Below are 17,022 nucleotides of genomic sequence, written 5' to 3'. Positions count from 1 at the left end.
GGCCTTCTTCACCTGTTATTCAAAGTTGAGTGTTTACAGTAGAACAGTAAAAATAGGGGGTTGAAAGAACCCTTTTGGCCAGATCATTGTCTCTCTTCCAAGGCAGGCCTGCGACCCATCACTGATAACATACGATTGATTGATTGATTGATTGATGTACTCTATTTTGTAAGACATGAGAACATCAGTACATGGAAGTACAAATTCACAATACAAGGTCTACTAAACTGGGAGACTCATTAAGCTGAGCGACACTCCGATTTGAGGTATAGGGCAGAATTTTGGCTACAGAAAGAGTAATTTTCAAGATACAAAGGTCACCTTGGACTCAAATTGAAGCTTAGGGACATGGAAAGTTTTCTACACACAAGTGAGGCAGTGATATTCACCATAAAGTGCCTGGAAAATAATCATCTTTATTGTTATTTGTCAAGCGGACAGTATTTCTTTGTGTGTTTCTGGGGATGCTGTAGGTCATATTTAAAAATACAATGGTAGCAAGCACCGGAATCCTATTTTTCTACTTACCCCTATGTGTCAGGATACTCCATGCCGAATTTCATATATCTAAGACAATTTATATTATATTAATTTCCATTAACATACTTTCGCCCCAAAAAAGGGGTTTGGGGCCCCTGAGACCAAACGGCCCCGAGTTGGGGGTGTTCAGTATGAACTTGTGATGGCCCAAGATATGCTAACAGGAAATAATAGTGAAAAAAAGTTAGCTGAGAACATCCTGAGGGCCGGGCCTGGCTTCCGGATATCACACACCTGAGGTCATAGGCGCCGATGCCCACAGGCTGTGGGTGCTCCTTGTCATAAACACACACCTGAGGTGGTGATCAGGGGTGCACTGGGCGCTTCGCGTGACACCACAGCGTTCCGCCAGTTTTCTGAACAAACGTATGTTGCTACCAGTGGTGTAAAGTAACTAAGTACATTTACTCAAGTACTGTACTTAAATACACGTTTGAGGAATTTTTACTTTACTGGAGTATTTCCAATTTGCAGTACTTTTACTACATCTCAGGGGCAAATGTTGTACTTTTACTCCACTAAAAAAAAATTAAAACTTAAAATCACAGGGAAAGATTAAATGTTGGAAGCAAAGCTATAAAATAATATAAACAAGTCGGTGATATAATTGCATATAGTCTCAACTCAGATTTCTCAAGAGAACCCAATGAAAGGGCTGTGACAACCTTGGGAATAAGATGATGTGATGCAAAACGAACAATAGAGGGTGAGCATAAGGAGATGTCTTTCATATAAAGCATGAAAATATAATAAATGCATTATTTTAATTTTCAAAAAACATAAAATATGTTTCAACGGACTACATCTGTTAAAACAATATCCTTCTTGTCTACATGGCGTCTCTTATATAGTACCTTTATTAGAAGGATCAACCCCTTGAGATGAGTCATCTCGTTTTCGAGAGGGTCCTTATGACAAAAATACAAACAGTACAATAGACAAAACAATACAATAAGTACAACCATGCATACTATACATAAACAGGACAAAACAGACTTGACAAAACAAAACAAAACAGAACAAAAGCTCTCCTGAAACTGTCCGCTCCCACCCCACCTGAACACCCACGAAATAACATATTACATGCATTAATGATGTACCCATGTAGAGCTAGCTGATCAAAAACACGAGTAGCAACTACAGACCTTTACATACATGCACATAACAGGTAACAAGCAATGACATGCACATGCAAGTAAACATAAAACAAACATGCACATGCACTTTGGAAATTAAATTGCAGTATATTCCTCATAAATCACAGGACAGATAAGACGAACAGAGAACAGTCAAAAGTTAATCAGAAGTCAATCAGAAGCCTTTAGAAACAATCAATTCTTATCAGTTACTGTCTATCAGTGCAGGCTGAGCATTGTCATTTTCAGAACATGTCCATACTGGCTGCCCGAGTTGTCCTCTTGAAGCTATTTCCAGTCTATTCTTTGAACTCTGGCCATTGGACAGGTGATAGCAGGTGTCAATGAGGTCTCTCTTGTGAAACTGTGAGCACAGTCCAGTGAAGCAATGTGATGAATGATACAGCCTGCACTATCTTGGTGATTTTGTCTTTTTTTTTGTCATGAGGTCATGATATCAATTTGATATGGTTATAATAAATAAATAAAAGTGATTATCCAATTGTATATAGTTCACACATGACACATCATGCACTCACACAGGCACACACTAACACACTTAGCTTAAAACAATGCTTGGCTTAAAGGAATTCCTACTAATAGCTTACACTGCAGTTAAGCAGTGGCAGGCTGTGTAGGCTATTGAGTTTTTAAGAAATGTAAAATATCACAAAATAGCTTGAGCTGAATTAATTACGTAGGCCTAGTTTATCCGTTCTAAAGGAGGCTAGTTAAAAAAAAATGCTGTCAATAATGACATTCGATAGAAAAAAAATATAGTCTATGGAATATTTAAGGCAGCAGCTAAGATAAGAATTTGCTGGCGTAAGGGATAGTGTTTCATGGGGCATTTTCTCAGGTCACGTTGCCCAACAACTTAAGGTGACCAATGGTTTAAAAGGAGCGTTCTGCCCGTCGGCTGCTCCTAGGTTATAAAGTTGAGTGAACTGACTGAGAGCGTCTTCATTCATTCTCAAAGAGAGAGAGAGATAGGTGGATACTCAGGATTCTGCGCTGCTGTTTGCGAAGCTGCCGCTTGACTTCATTATTACATAATTTTCCCCAAACTCTTATTGGACCATGCTGCGTGTCAGATGTCTGAGAGGAGGTAGCAGAGGGGCCGAGGCGGCTCATCTGATCGGAGCCATGGTAATGCTTTTTTCCAAATTTACAAATGCAAAAAACAATTCTGATGAAAAAAAAAAGACATTTTGCAGATCGGCTATTTTCACTATGTCTTAAAAACTTGTTTTCTAATTTATGGAATTTCTTTGATTTTCTTTTATTTATTCATGAAATTCTTTTGTTTTTTAATTCATGAAAGATTTAGCATTTTGTTGAATGTTTTTTGAAAATGTTTTGAAATAATAATAATTTAAAAACAAAATGTAGGAAACAAAATATGGGATAGTTTCTTGTGACAAATAAAAATGTGTCTGCGACCCACAAATGGGTCCCAACCATAGAGTTAAAAGGTCCCGACCCAGTGGGCTAGCTGATGTAGGCCAACTACCATTCTTTTCATTTTTGGAGAAAAAAAGAACAAAAAAGAAATAAAAACTGTATGCTATATTTATCTAGAATAAGTATCTTGAATAAAAACAGTAGCCTATACTGTGATGAAGATTGAAGACATTGCAGGGCATATGGTCGATTTGACCTATTTCTGAAATAGTTCCATTTGGTTCCTGTGGATGAGCATGAGTGAGTGACTGGACAGCTGCTTGGCGCAGCTGCGCTCCGTAGAGTCACGCACTGACCACGGAGATGATTGGACCAGTGCCAGCCAGCCTATCAGCCTATCTCAGTAGCGGCTGATCACAAGTTGGCTCACAACCGAATACACCCGTTGACCTGTTGAATATTTCCAATCAGCGTTACTGTTACTGTAGCTACTGTAGCCTACTATTTACTTTCTGCAGCCAAGCCAATCAACATAGCCTAGTCTACAAAAAAATAAATAGGAGAAAACTAAATACAGTGTAAAAGTTGCAAGGATTAGTTAAAAATGAATGAGAGAGGAATGGAATTATCTTTAATTTAGAGGGTTTTTGGCTGTTTACCAAATTGTATTAAAGCTTTCCACAAAGCTTTACACCTTTTTGTTAAGAAAAACGTAAATGTAAATAAGTAAGAAGCCAAAAACTTGTAAGCATATCAACTAATTATTATTACTATGACTAATTGTTAGTATTAGTATTTTGCCTATTTATTGTTGTGGAATAGACTTGTGGAATAGGTTAGAAAACTAACTTGACTAGCTTTGAAGTTAATCTCTGCTAACCATGTCAAAAATAAGAAAATTAGAAAATCTATACTGACAATTCCATTCAACTTGTTGTTGTTTAGTTTGGGTGCCAAGCCAATTTAGGGATGAGGCTACTTCTGTAAAGTTCAACATGCCACCATTATAGCCTACATATCCAATGTGGTGACCCAGGATTTGAAGAAAGGTTAAGGTTAAGGGCCAAGCACTCTCATTTTTTTAAAACAAGGTTTTTACAAGTTGTTGTGTATGTATACATCTCGGTTCAACATGAAAAGAGGGTCTCAATTTCTGCTGCATTTCTCTTTCCTCCTAGTTTGGGCGGGCTGTGACTGGCTGGGTGCAGCGTGCATTCCAGAGCACCTCCAGTGCTGCAGCAGCTGCACAGGCCCGTCCTGCCATCGCCGATGATGAAGCCGTTACTGAGCCCGTACAGGAGGAGTGTCCCGTCTGTGCTTACAATGAATGGGACCCACTTGAGGAGGTGATCGTTGGCCGTGCCGAAAATGCCCGCGTGCCACCGTTTACCGTGGAGGTCAAAGTAAGAAAAAATGAATTTGTTTGAAACACGCATTGATATGTTTCTGTGCAAGTCAGATCACTCTCTACAAAGTAGAATCCTCAGTTTGACTTCTTATGGAACCGCAAAAGCTTAGGGAATAAATGTACACGATTGCCATTGCCCTCTTTGTGATTTTCTTGTCTTACTGTTGAATTGTTTGCAGGCTAACACATATGAAAAGTACTGGCCCTGGTATCAGAAGTATGGGGGCCAATGTTTTCCTGAGGAACACTTGAAGAAGGCTGTTGCTGAGATAGAGGAAATGTGCAATATTCTACGTCTGGAGGGGGTTACTGTTCGAAGGCCAGAGCCCCTTGACTGGTCACTTGAATACAAAACTCCAGACTTCACGTCATCAGGTAAACACCGGGTACACGTAGGATTAGATCACCAGCTGATGGATGCAAGAAGTAGAGGACTATCTTATCATTAACCACTGACTGGCATTTCAAACCTTTGTTTTTAGGCATTCAGTGAATATTGTCTGTATGAGGCTCATAAACTATATGAGCAATTTGTATGTGTAGACTTGTGCATGATCCCATAGTATTATGTCCTTACAACTACTCTACCACTTACTTACCAAGCAATCGATCTCCGACCCATATGTTTTCTCTGTATAAGGTGTTTTAGATAGACTTATGACATGATGTGTATCTTTTCCCATACTCAGGCATGTATGCTGCCATGCCCAGAGACATCCTCATGGTTGTGGGCAATGAGATTATCGAGGCTCCCATGGCCTGGAGGGCTCGTTTCTTTGAATACCGTGCATACAGGCCTCTGATCAAAGAATACTTCAGAAGAGGTGCTAAATGGACCACTGCTCCCAAACCTACTATGGCTGATGAGCTGTATGATCAGGTGAGGCCTTTTTGTAAAATATTTTGTCACTATTGGGCAGAAACCTTGTATTTCCATATTTCATCTTTTATTTTTTTTCATAAACGAATGACCTATTTTATACTTCGTCGACACGTTTGTGTCCTGAAAAGTATAGCGGTGTTGGACATACAAGGTTTCCACCCGACAGCGACAATTCATTCCTGGTTTGTGGTATAGCCTACCCTTTATTGCCTCCTACTGTATAAATTAAGATTCAATATTTTCCTCTGTGCACAGCAGGATACTGTTAGAGAAATCAAACGTGCTGTGTTGGATGTCGCCTTCACATTATAGAGACAATAACGTAACTGCCCTGGAGATAATCGTCTTCACAATGTCTCCCGCAGGACTACCCCATCCGCACAGTGGAGGACAGACACAAGCTGGCTGCCCAGGGGAAGTTTGTCACCACAGAGCACGAGCCCTGCTTTGATGCTGCCGATTTCATCAGAGCCGGAACGGATCTGTTCGTCCAAAGGAGTCAGGTATACATGACATGTCACATTCCTGTTCGCCAGAACATAGTCCGAGTCTTGATAGGGAGAACGTTTTCAATCAATCAATAACCAGTCTCCATTTTTGGCACACAAACATCCACATTTGTATTTAATCATTTTGTTAATTAGTGTAATATATATTTTAAAATCATGAGAAAAAAAGGGCTGAGATCAGAGCCGTGCTGGCCTATTTGCCCCCCCCCCCCCCCTCCCTCTCGCCTTATAAAATCACCACTGCCAATTACCACAGGGCAAATTCCATAATGTTATCAGATACTATGGGCCGAGGCTCAAATAACAGTGGCAACTGTTAACCACAATCTGCAGGAGGGAAAAAAGATTAGATAAAGTAAAATTTGCTAATGCTGTAGCAGAGGTAGATTATTGAACGGTTCACAAAGCTCTCACAGGTCACACGCCTTAAAATTGTCTTCCATGTTCTCTTTGTGTGCTCCATGGCCCCTCATATTGCATATATTATTTTGAAAGGATAGTAGAGAGACAGTAAACTGAGGTCAGGAAGGGGCCTTAAACACAGGTCCAGATGTAATTGATCTGGGGAAGTTGCGATTGTATACTACCCCGGTCAGCCACAGGAGCATTGCATCCACCTATACTTTGACAGTGACACATATTCCATTGCTTCCTCTGCAGGTTACAAACTACATGGGAATTGAGTGGATGCGTCGCCATCTTGCCCCAGATTACAAAATCCACATAATCTCCTTCAAGGATCCCAACCCTATGCACATCGATGCCACTTTTAACATTATTGGGCCAGGACTGGTGTTGTCCAACCCTGATCGCCCTTGTCGCCAGGTAAGATCAGAAGGGCTGAGAGCGAGAGAGCGAGAGAGAGAGAGAGCGAGAGAGCGAGAGAGAGAGAGAGAGAGAGAGAGTGGTGTAATCTGAGACATTATAGCCCTAATATTGTCCAAAACATACCTGTATCCTGGGTTGAGAAATTAAAGCAGAACCTTAGTCGAAAAGTCCATAGAATGAATGTATTTCCATTCGGACATGATGACATCTGTGTGAAGCCAAATCACAGAGTCACTTGAATAACCAAAACAGTGCAACTTCTCTAGTAAGAAACATTTATGTGATAATTAACTCAGAGAGAACAATGCTCTCTTGATTAATGCGTTTACAGGAAGCCTTGATAAAAGAACCTCCCAACACCCTCCCTTCACTGTTCCATTGTAAACACCCAACTTTGAATAACAGGTGAAGAAGACCCAGGATGCCCTGGCTAAACAATGGATCAAAAGGTTTTTAAGGTGGCAAGGAATGAAAAGGCTTGACACGGTCAACAGATCTACCGAAACAGATGGTGGAATAACATTTGAATGTTGCAAATTAGACTTCATAATCTGTCTTTCATAAGTGGTCCAGGGTCCAAGAGAGAGAGAGAGAGAGAGAGAGAGAGAGAGAGAGAGAGAGAGAGAGAGAGAGAGAGAGAGAGAGAGAAACACCATGAGAGAAAGTGTGAGAGATGGATATTTCTCTTAGTGTCCAGAGCTACCCTCTTGTGAGATAATGCAATAATAGGTGTGTTCCATTGTGTCTTGTGTTTCTCAGATTGAGATGTTTAATAAAGCTGGCTGGACAGTCGTGAAACCCCCAGTGCCCTTGATTCCTGATGGTGAGTTTTGAAACGAATGACCTATAGACAAGGAAAAGCAAGGCAAGCACATTTCAACAACAAGACAATTCAAAGTGCTTTGCAAAAATCATTAAGCATTAAGACATTAAGACACAGAGCACTAAGAGACAGTTTAAACATTCAGACAGTATAAGCATTCTATTGTTTATTGGAGAAAATGTGAAAACCCATGTCAACATCCTTTCAGCTGTTTAAACCACTAGCAAAGTTAAAAGAATAATAAGAAATTATAAATACAAAATCTTATGGACATTCTTTGTAGGCTAGCAATTTAGCAACTTAGCAGCTGTTTCTCTAACAGTTTATGTCATGTCCCTGGACAACAGTTAGAAACCAGAAGTTCTCCAAGGTTGGAAGCATAGAGTTAAAAATATTGGAAGGCTCAGGATAGGTGTTACTACAGCCTTAAATTGCCATGAGCTTAATATTTGGAGTTTTTTTTTAATGTGCCTCCATCTTATCTCCTGTTTAGACCACCCACTGTGGATGTCCTCCAAATGGCTGTCCATGAATGTATTAATGTTGGATGAGAAGCGTGTAATGGTTGATGCCAATGAAACCACCATACAGAAAATGTTTGAGAACCTTGGTGAGTTGACATAAAGCTTTTTTTATTTCCCTGTGTAGACATAATCCATTCATTTAACTGTTTTGTTCTGTTAGTCTATTCATGTACTTTTTCATATGGAAACAGTACTTTTTGTAAAGTGATGCCTGATTTATGCTTAGTCGTACAACAGAGTCTCACGCCGAAAATAGCAGATCTATACAAGCCCATAACGTGTGTGTCGTGGTGCAACACATTGTGAGCTTGTAGATCTGCTATTTCAGGTGCTGCACACCATTGTACGGCAGAGTTTAATTAGGTATAAGGATCATTTAAAAGTGAAATCTTTTTTTACCCCAGGTATCAAGACCATAAAGGTGAACATTCGCCATGCCAACTCCCTCGGTGGTGGTTTCCACTGCTGGACAACTGATGTCCGCCGCCGTGGTACCCTGCAGTCCTACTTCAACTAGCCTCGCCAGACAGGCAGTTCTTATTGAGCTTGTAAGATTATAGGCTTTCAAATCCTATACCATGACTCAAAATTCTAATTATTACTATACATTACTCATATTACATTGTAATCTCATGTTTAGCTGCCGCTGTTCCCTAATTGTAAGATCTCAGGGAAATATATTTGAGAATGAAATAAATAAAGATTTGACTCCAATTCTGGATGGGGCCTTAAGTCTTAAAGTCTTAGTTTTAAATTAGTGTATGATTTGTGTAAATTGGAGAGTGTTGTGCATGTTGTTGCCTTTGCAAACAGCTTAGTTCAGAGATTTCTTCTCAACAGCAACAAATAAACAAATAAAAAATAAGATCTTAAAAAATCTCAATAATAACTGCATTTCTGGCCTGGCTATTGGACGACTGGATTGGAAAATTATGAGGATAGGGTACAATTTGGTATGTCACCATCATCAGACTTGGGCAAAGGGGCAAGGATCTACCTCCCTGTAAAGCCCAATCCTCACCAATGATTCGCTATGCAGTGAGTTGCAACTTGCAGCCACTTGCAACCAAGTTGCAAAAGAATCCCAAAACTGCATGACCTGCAAAGGCGCAATTCTGGCCGCTGCGATTTATCTCTGCAATGTATTGCAATAGTTTTGTTGCATCGCAAATGATTGGTGTGGGCTGGGCTTAAGAGCTCAGAAAACGATTCTATTCTTTAATATAGAATTTTTTCCTAAGTTTATTTTTTTCTACTAAAAGGATGTATAAAAGTTATGTAGGTCATTAAACAATAATTTCATATTTCAGGTATGTTATTTTGTGAAGAATGGTACTGATTGAATACATTTATATTTATATTTATATTTTTCCCCAACAATTAGTGTTTTTATATATTTCTTAAAAAGTATGAGGTCCATTTTGCAAATCTGGGCCAGTTAAAGCTTATGCTACAAATATTTTCACTGAAGTGCTTGGCTGCTTTTGTTTTCATGCTGGAAAATGCCCACATGACGAGTGATGTTTTTTGTTCAGATGTATGTTCCTTGATGCACATACAGCAATGTAATGTAATGTTGCCTTGAATGCTGTCATGTTTACAGCTTTGAATCATTATATTCAAAGTTTAAGGATGGTTGATGGTTTGTTTTGTGCAACAATATTAAATGTTTAAATTAAAGTGTCTCACTGTCATTATTCTGCCGAGGTCAGCATCACTTATTTTATTTTATTTATTCTGCTATTGCTATGAAGCAACATCTGCCAGTGCCCAATATGTGCACCGCAGCATAATCTTGTCTGTGATAGTTAGGAATGGAGTCATAAAAACACATCTTTCCTCCTGGTACATCACAATAATGTAAAATAAAACATCTAATTATTTTTTATTCTTTATTTTATTTGTATTTTATTGGGTGGGGGGTTCTTGCAGTACTATAGGCTAATAGTGGCAACCTGGGTTAGTGTCAAAGTGCAAGACACTGCAAGGCACTGAACCCACTAACTGCTCTGTCCTGATGAGCAGGTTGGTGCCTTACATGATTTTCTCTGCCTTGTCCGTGAATGTAATGCTCATTGTAAATCACTATGGATAATCGTGCTATATAAATGCACCATTTACAGACAGCCACTACTCTCCGGCCATATCCAGCATGGCCGGCGCTATACCATCTCCATTGACAATGTCTACAGCCGCATGCATTGTTATTCTAATATATTGTGTCACTCTGGGCCATGTCAAGTAGGGAATATAATCTAACTGAATGGTATCTGAGGTTGTAGTTAATGTGCCAACATATAGACCCCTTAACAGACGACGTCACACTGGCTGCAAACGTCATACTGGCTCCAAATGAAACCCATTCTGTCAGGTCTCGCTAGGAAGAGCCTCACTAGCCAACACACAAGAGGGGGTTGGGGTGCGCTGAAACCAGCGCACCCCAAAACAACTGGTTGAGAATTGATTGCATGAAACAATCACCTGTGCATCCAGTCTCAATGTTAGTAAACAAATAATTGGTCTATTTAACATCTATATGTCTGTGAAATATTAACATGACTGATGAGATAATGGAAAACATTATGTCATCGTGTGTTGTTCTAGCAATCTAGCTGACCTATAGTGCAGTCTACCAAGCAGTAAAACTGGACAGTTTCCAATAGTTTTAAAAAGATAAATGTATGGTTTTGTTAACATTTATAGTTTTGGGTATTTCTAAAATAGACTTTATGGCTCGGAAAGACATTGAAGACGTGAAGATTTTTTTACGTATAAATTATCCTTATGTTATAATTAGTTAGGTAGTAGGTATACTGTTCTTGTCATTACAAAACATCTGCACTTTACTAGTCCAGTTGTCCTAAACTGAAAAGAAGTGGCAAAGACTGCTTCAACAACTGTTACAGTGTTCTCTGCTGCCATCCACTGGCAGAGAATACCAATAGCACTGAAGTATATTGTATCAGAATTACACTGTTTAAGTATGTAAAAATAGTATGTGAACGATTGGATAGCCTAGTCAAGTATAGTTTAGTCCATGACTGTATATGACTGAAAGCAAATTTATATAATATGATCTCAGCCTGGATATAAAGCAATGTTCTCTGTGTGTAATTCATTTCTCACAACATGTTCTTTCCCTTCAAAAACAGATCACTTCTAAATCAGTGATAGATCAGCACTAATCAAACAATTGCATAAGTGGTTCCTATAATGCCCCTACAAACTCACTGCACTAGATTTCTGTTATCATGCTTCTGTTATCATGCAATGGTGCCGCCATAGCTGAATGGGTAGAGGCCGCCTGGGAAACAGGTTTGATTCCCGGCCCCGGCAATGTGTTGAGGTGTCCCTGAGCAAGACACTTGATTTACTTTACTTGGAACTTAGTTGAGATATAGTAGACAGCAGTGCCCATGCAAAGTTCTACCTTTGCCATCACCTGATGCTAAACAGCAAAATTCTCCTTTCTAAGTGGATATTACATGCATAGAAGATGCATTGATATTCCATTGCAAGGTATATTATTATCCTTGTATTATTCTGCCCCACATACAGTAGCAGTGAGGCATATTTTGATGTAAGTACTACTTCAGATGCATGATCGCATCTCAGACACATATTCTTCTAAAAGCCAAGGACGCATCATTAACAAGTTCAATAAAGATGCCTTTGAAATACAATATATAGGCTATTCTACATATTTTGAATTAGCAAGCCAACAGGCTAAATATTATAGCCTAGTTAATGACTAGAGATTACAATGTATACATTGCTGGGTTTTGATACACTGCTACACAAGGATATCTGAGTGCATTATCCTAATGTGAGAAAGTCATTGAGAGATTTTTCTTGAAATGTTGGCCTTACAATAATAGAAACAGAATCTATCTATATGTGTTGACTTGAGGGTTGACTATAGGGGCATTCAATTCTAAAGGGTTAATTCCTACATCCTGATCAGGTGACTGTTCAGCTACAGACCATGTCACTCTCATGCACAGTGAAAATCACTTTTTCTAAAGTTTCAAAACTCTGCAAATGGTTATTTATTCCTCTCCTCCCCTCCCTGTCCTATGACATTTAATGCTGGCCTTAATGTTAGTTGTATAGCAAATGTTACATTGGTGTATGCTTGTTTCAATGAACTGCAGAAACACAGCATAGGTCATCACTCCATTGCAATTAATCCACTTAACCTTTTTCACATATCAAAAGATAAATAGCCAAAGTCCTACATGACTCAATGGGAACACACTTCTGGGCACACACTTCAGCTAAAGCTTTCCTCTGTGTCCCATGTGTGTTCAGTGAACTGCAAACATGGCCCAAATAAAGTTTGCCATCATTAAATCTTATCATTGGTTTCCATTAATGTCAGTGGCTTCAGAAATGTAATTAATTCACAGCAGGGTACCAGCCATTGAATTGACCACAACACTGCAATATCCTGAAGCCCCTTCCCACACACCTTTATTTTTGTGTCACCACCTGTCATCGCTGTCCTCCAAGAATTTGCCCTAAAAATAATATTTAAAAGAATCAAATGAATAACAACCAGTTGCATGACCTGTCAAGCTGCATTTGACAGGGCTACTAAATCCAAACCTCAGCAGCGGTGGTAAGGAAACCCTGATGATAGAACAATAGACAGGGCTCCATCTTTGGTTTTACCATAGTTATCAGCCTTCTTGATGACAATCAAAACTTTATATGAGCAAATTAAGCTTCTATCTGCAAACTATACAGAAAGACCTGTTTATCGTCAAGATCTCAAGACACTTCAGATGAATCGTGTCAATAACATTCATTATTTAAGACAAAGTGAAGAGAACATTTTCTAAAGTCCCAAGGGTTTAAATGGGAAACTGGTCATACTTCTCATTCATTTCTACATTAAAAATACTGTACATGCTGGACATCCATATTTGACTACTCTAGAAAAAGGAAAAAAAAAGAAAAGACATGGGAACCAGACCCTCTAGTGGACATTCTATGTTCTGTGACTTTATTTAGGATGTGGCTCATGAACCTGGGAGAGAACATCCAAAATATGTGCTTCGTACACAAGAAAAGAAAAGATCAAAACATGAATTGAGTTGGTAGTGTAGGCTAAATGATTTATGTATAATTATTTCACAAATTAATGCAATATTGGAATAATTTTGTTTGTATAATTTTTCACCTAACAAGAGCTGGCCCTTGGCCCTTGGTGTTGTCGATTTTTGGAGGGCACAAAGGTCAAATACCAGGGCAGCAAGGCCATCATATATAAAGCAATGATTCATTTAAACAATTAATTGAATTTAGGGGTTAAGGATTATTTTATTTTTAATACATTGTATCAGTGGAAGAAATATGTTAATTTCACAAACAATTTATTGGCATATACAATTACCAATATTTACAAACTCTTGAGTAAAATACACACTCAGCCATGGACTAATCAGAGCCACTGGACACTGGGGAGTCTGAGGGGGTTAAGAATTTAGAATCTCTAGAAGTCACTGGTGATTAAAAACTGTATTGACAATTTATTTATTTTTCTCTGTCATTGACATGAATAGCCTATGACAGGTGTGGGTGGGATATGGGATTAAGGCCTGTTGTCAACACTTTGCTTATAGTGTTAAGTGGAAGGAAGATTACCCCCCCCCCACCCTTTCATTTAAGGTAAGACAGCATGTGAATGCTAAATATGAATATTAGTTTTGAGGCTGTAAAATAATATTTTTAACTACATTCCTTTTATTTGAATAATAATAATGATAATAATGGTGCAAGCTACCCTGGTTAAAAAAGATGTGTAAAAGGCATTGTTTTCCCACACCAGTTGTCTGTTGTCTCAATTACAACGGACAAATACACTTTTAAAAAGCTAGCATACTAAAATATGATTAGCTATATTCTTAGCCACACCTGATTTTAATCAATGAGAATGACAATTGTCCTACGAAAAAGGGTGTTGCTCGGTTCCAAGAACTTTTTAGATTTTTTAAAATACAAATGTGGTATATTAATTCCTACCAGAAACTCATAGAATATGAAAGCAGCTTATCAAGAGAACATATTTTCCAGGTAATGGTCCAACTTATATTTAAAAAATGTACCAACTACATCCATGCTACCCAATTTTAGCCTACAAATAGGCTCTATTCATAGCAGCCATATTATGAAGACATTCACAGGTGTTACCAATGACACTAATGAAAGCTCTGTTCCATTCTGGTCAAACAGAGTCAGGTTGCTGATATTGTGTGCATGTTGACTCACTGGAAACACTCTGCTACACCAGTGGGTCTAAAGTTGGGGTCCAGTGACCCTCATGGGCTTCCAAATGGCCCCTTAGGGGTGTGTAACTCTGAGAGTGTTATGGTCCATTTGGTTCCATTTGTACTCTCTCAGAGTTATGGGGGTCATGGAAACCACTATGCTACACTTAAGAACAGAGCCTTCATTAGTATCATTGGTAACACCTGTGAAGGAAGTGATCATATTGCTGCTGTGCATAGAGCCTATTGCCTGTTTTGTGAAATCCCTGCAATTTATCCGTTTTGAAATAGTTCAATGTGACATAGGCCTAAATAAATGTTGCCTACTTTTCTTCTCGGTAAAGAACGATTTACAGGCTACTCGCTAATGTAATGTAATTTGCCATCAAATAATCGAGGTTACTGGTTCTTTTTTGTTTGACAGACCCGCGCAATAGGCCTACTCACCAGTTTATTTTCTCTCGTCTGCGGAGCAAGAGGCTTTCATTCGCACAAAGTCAAGGACCGACCAGCGACCACCAGTGGTGTAAAGTAACAAAGTAGCCTACATTTACTCAAGTACTGTACTTAAGTATAATGTTGAGGTATTTTTACTTTACTGGAGCATTTCCAATTTTCAATACTTTTACTTCTACTCCACTACAAGAGGCAAATATTGTACTTTTACTACATTACAATTATTTGACAACTTTAATTACTATAGTTTTAATACTTTGCAGATATAAATCATTATTATAAAACACACATTAACCACTGTAGCCCTACTTAATACATATGCTATTTGAAAATAGCAAATCTACAAGCTCATTAGGCGTTGCATCGTGACACGTTGTGATTGCAGATCTGCTGTTTTCAAACATTTCAGTATTTTTTACTTTGGGTACCTTAAGTATATTTTGATGCCAATACTTGTGTACTTTTACTCAACTAACATTTTGAAAACAGGCCTTCACTTGCAGTCAGAGTAGGATATATTTTCATATTGTGGTATATTGCTACTTTTACTTAAAGTATCTGAGTAAGTACTTCTTCCACCACTGGAGACCGATCACCAGCTTTTCCATCCGCTCTCCATGTTTTTCAAAGTTCCCACGGAAAGTTCCCACGGACCACTAGCTTTCAGTGTTGCCAGATTGTGTGAAAGAAATAAGCAACCAGGTCTATGAAAACAAGCCCAAAAGAAGTGATTAGGACTAGGCTACATGAGCACACACTGGCAGTGTGTGCTCATGTAGCCTAGACATCCGCTGATGATTATTTTCGAACAGCCAGTGTGACACTGGCTGTTCGAAAATAGCCAATCTACAAGCTCACAGTTATGAGCTTGTAGATCTGCTATTTTCAAATAAATCTTGGAGAAAAAAAGTGAAAAATGTATGTATTTTTGAAACATTTTAACAACACAAATCTGGTATGGGGGGGTCCCCCTGGCACTCAATATTTTCAGATGAGGGTCCTTGGATCATTACATATCAAAATACATAAAACATATAAATACAAATATTTCACAACCACTGGTTTGAACAACATTAGGAAGCGAGCCAACACAACAAGCAACCGCCCCTTTAAAAACAAGCCCCCAAACCACCAATATTTACGAGGCAACTGTACAGAAAAAAGGAGCCTCAAAGTCCATCCGCTCTCCGCGTTTTCAAAGTTCCCACGGAAAGGCGGGGACCACCCAGCTGCGCCGAGCGCGGCGCTGATTAGCCGAGCGGAGCTCATTTGCATTGTCGTCAGTAAAGGCTGTAGGTCAATCCTTGCGGGTGCTTTTATTGGATGTGCTGCTGTCAAGCAGCGCTGAAGAACTGGAAGAGGGCAAACGGGCTAGAAAGGCAAGAGAAAAGACAAACAGAAATTCATCATTATGTAGCGAATTTCTGCCGTGGTAGCGCGTACACATACACACAGTCAGCATCTGCCTTCCTTTTTATGCATTAGCCTATCCGAAACTTGGATCGGAGCGGTCTTGGATTCTTTCTCTTTTTTTCTTTTTTTTTTCTCCCTTCTCTCCAAGCGATTACATTCTCCAGAGGTGGTGTGGTACCTCCACACGTTACGATCTGACAGCAGCCTCTTACATCTTTTCTTTTTCCCCCCCACAATGAGAGAAAATCGTGGGCCCTGATGATACATTGTGGGGGGTTTTCGTATCTTCCAGCGGATCATCTTCATTTCCAACCCCTTGGTAAGGCAGCGGATGTCTGTCTGAATGGAGACTGGAAGCGATCCCAAGATTTCTGCGATTTCTTAATTGGTAAAAAAAATTCGGGGGCTGATAAATGGAGCGTTTAGCCGGACTACATTGCATAATGTTTCATAGGGGAGTCTTGACATCGGACCGACTGACAAGAATACTCTGCGGTGTGAATATGATGTTAGCCTGTTGATGATGAACGGCTCAGAACTGGAACAAACTGTCGTGAGAACCGGTTTGTGGCCGATGCCTTGAATTGGAAGTGGGTAAACCAAGATTGTTATAAACGGACTCCCCAATAAAAAAAACTGCATGGTTTGGGCGGGGAGGACGTCACGGCATCACTAGAAATTATTGGGACAAAATGGATAAAACTGTTGTATGAAAGCCGAAGAGGATCTTCTGGCGTCTATAATAGGCCCCTACTTGATAATAACAGTAAAGTTGAAATGAGAAAAAAAATGATGATGTGGTACGAAGGCGAGAACAGGAGCCATG

The 17,022-nt window shown here is 39.2% G+C and overlaps 1 protein-coding gene across 1 annotated transcript; it reads left to right on the top strand.

Moving 5' to 3' along the window:
- The first annotated feature begins 2,708 nt into the window (after window positions 1–2,708).
- gatm (glycine amidinotransferase (L-arginine:glycine amidinotransferase)) lies at window positions 2,709–9,447 on the top strand. The gene is made up of 9 exons (XM_080426243.1): window positions 2,709–2,825; window positions 4,259–4,483; window positions 4,668–4,863; window positions 5,178–5,368; window positions 5,737–5,874; window positions 6,541–6,705; window positions 7,468–7,531; window positions 8,025–8,141; window positions 8,460–9,447. The coding sequence occupies exons 1-9, from the start codon at window positions 2,757–2,759 to the stop codon at window positions 8,570–8,572; spliced, it is 1,278 nt and encodes a 425-aa protein (XP_080282369.1). The 5' UTR covers window positions 2,709–2,756; the 3' UTR covers window positions 8,573–9,447.
- The last annotated feature ends 7,575 nt before the right edge of the window (window positions 9,448–17,022 follow it).

The sequence above is a fragment of the Gymnoscopelus braueri genome, assembly GCF_963280865.1.
Source record: "Gymnoscopelus braueri genome assembly, chromosome: 1".
Classification (NCBI taxonomy): domain Eukaryota; kingdom Metazoa; phylum Chordata; class Actinopteri; order Myctophiformes; family Myctophidae; genus Gymnoscopelus; species Gymnoscopelus braueri.
This window is presented reverse-complemented; position numbering and strand designations above follow the sequence as displayed.